Source organism: Phytophthora parasitica (genome assembly GCF_000247585.1).
Source record: "Phytophthora parasitica INRA-310 unplaced genomic scaffold supercont2.107, whole genome shotgun sequence".
In the NCBI taxonomy this organism is placed as follows: Eukaryota; Oomycota; class Peronosporomycetes; order Peronosporales; family Peronosporaceae; genus Phytophthora; species Phytophthora nicotianae.
The window spans coordinates 103,612-105,277 of NW_008649093.1; the positions used below are offsets into that span (position 1 = coordinate 103,612).

The following is a 1,666-nucleotide window of genomic DNA, read 5'->3' on the forward strand; positions in this document are numbered from 1 at the left end:
TATTGTAAACTTAATCGAAACGTGAACAAGGTAAAAAAAAATAGTTTTGCAACTACTTAATTATATTATTTCTGCATGTAAAAACCTACTGAACATAAAATTAACCAATGACTGATCGTTAACTCTGACAACCCCATTGAGTTCTGATCTCCAGAAGTTAGGCACACCTCTCAGCGTTTTTCTTAACGCTTTTAGCACCATGCCAAGAATCTCAAACCGTGAACGGCTTCGTCGAGAAATTACCACCAGCTTAGCACTCTCAGAGCCGCCGTTACTATTAGAGCACTGCTAGAAGATCGCGGTAAACTGATGGTGGACCACTCAGCATATTTGACGAGCCTGCACCCTGATTGGCCAATAATCTTCAAAAATCCAGTTCATGTCCAACTTGTCCATAATCGAGCAACAGCAGCGATGACCCAGCGCGAACCTCTTCCGCCGTGCTGCCACGCGCTCACCCCGGGCCGTAAATGCAGCAGCAACGTAAGTGCATCCATTCAGTATACCCACCATCAGTGTAGACATCTCACCATTGCCCTCTCTCGATTAACAGCCTCACTTCGCGTCTGAATTGCGCAAATTCGGCGTATCGTCCAAGGTCGACGGTGTGCAGCGACTCGCTAGCGACCTCAGCGCTGCCCGAGCCGCCCTACAGCTGGAGAGCAACACTATCTCCAAGTCTGTCTTCCAATCACCCGATGACATTCCGAGCTACACGCGGAGACTGACACAGTACCTGGCCCTTGTCAAGGGATTCACGGAATTCCGACAGAGCACCGAAAACAATGCGGACGCGGCACTGCAGGCGTCGGTACCGGTAACCGACGCGACGGCGGGTGCAACACTGCGCCAACCACTTGTGGAGGATAGCGGACAGACTGCAAACAGTCAATCAACTGCTGCTACTGCCACAGACTGCGGCGGATGCCTCAGCTTTTGCCGCTGGCAGGACGCGCTGACTGGCCAGACGGTGTACGCTCGCAGCGCACGACAGGAATATGCACATGTACTGCTGGCTTGTGGCATCTTGATGATGAGCGACGCCAGAGACAAAGTGGACGCCATTCTGTCCGAGAGACTGTCGGAGCTCGACGAAACGCAGCTCAAACTCGCCTACCAGCTGCTGCTACACGCGGCTGGAGTTCTGGAGGCGTGTCTAGAGTCGATGAACTTCACTCCTCGCTCGATTGGAGCAGAGTTCGCGGATCTTGGGGAAAAGGAGACGGAAGTTCAGGAATCTGTCGATGATGATGGAGTCGTGCCGGATGACGATATGATGGCCAAATGGCGCGAAGAACAGCGCCAAGCTCAGCAAGATACACAAAAGAAAGCTGTCCCTGACAGGAATGATACTACAAAGAGCAATTCAACCAAACCTGTTGCTTCCATCGCTGAGGAAGACCTCGCGATGCTCAAGCGAGTGCCAGATCTTGCTGACGGTCGCTTCCCCCAATTGTTGGCGTGGATTGCTCTTGCTGAGGCGCAGGAGCTTGTTGTGCTCCGTGGTGTGACTCGTGAAGTCGTTGACTACACTCTCATGGCCAAGCTGTCGGTGGACATTTCGGCCAGATACAAAGGTGCGTCTTCATTGTCGTGGATGTTTTATCTTACTGTTAGCGCTGAATTGTTCCCGTTCCTTTGTCCTGCAGAGTGTCAGAAGATTGCA

The 1,666-nt window shown here is 51.9% G+C and overlaps 1 protein-coding gene across 1 annotated transcript in view; it reads left to right on the forward strand.

Annotated features, from left to right (window-relative positions):
• Positions 1 to 414: 414 nt before the first annotated feature.
• Positions 415 to 1,666, forward strand: part of PPTG_24536 (hypothetical protein) — a gene marked incomplete at both ends in the record, with an annotated part of 4,259 nt that continues 3,007 nt past the window's right edge. The window contains 2 exons of the mRNA XM_008917591.1: positions 415 to 483; positions 554 to 1,593. Coding sequence (XP_008915839.1) covers positions 415 to 483; positions 554 to 1,593 — 1,109 coding nt within the window. The remainder of the gene's footprint in view (positions 484 to 553; positions 1,594 to 1,666) is intronic.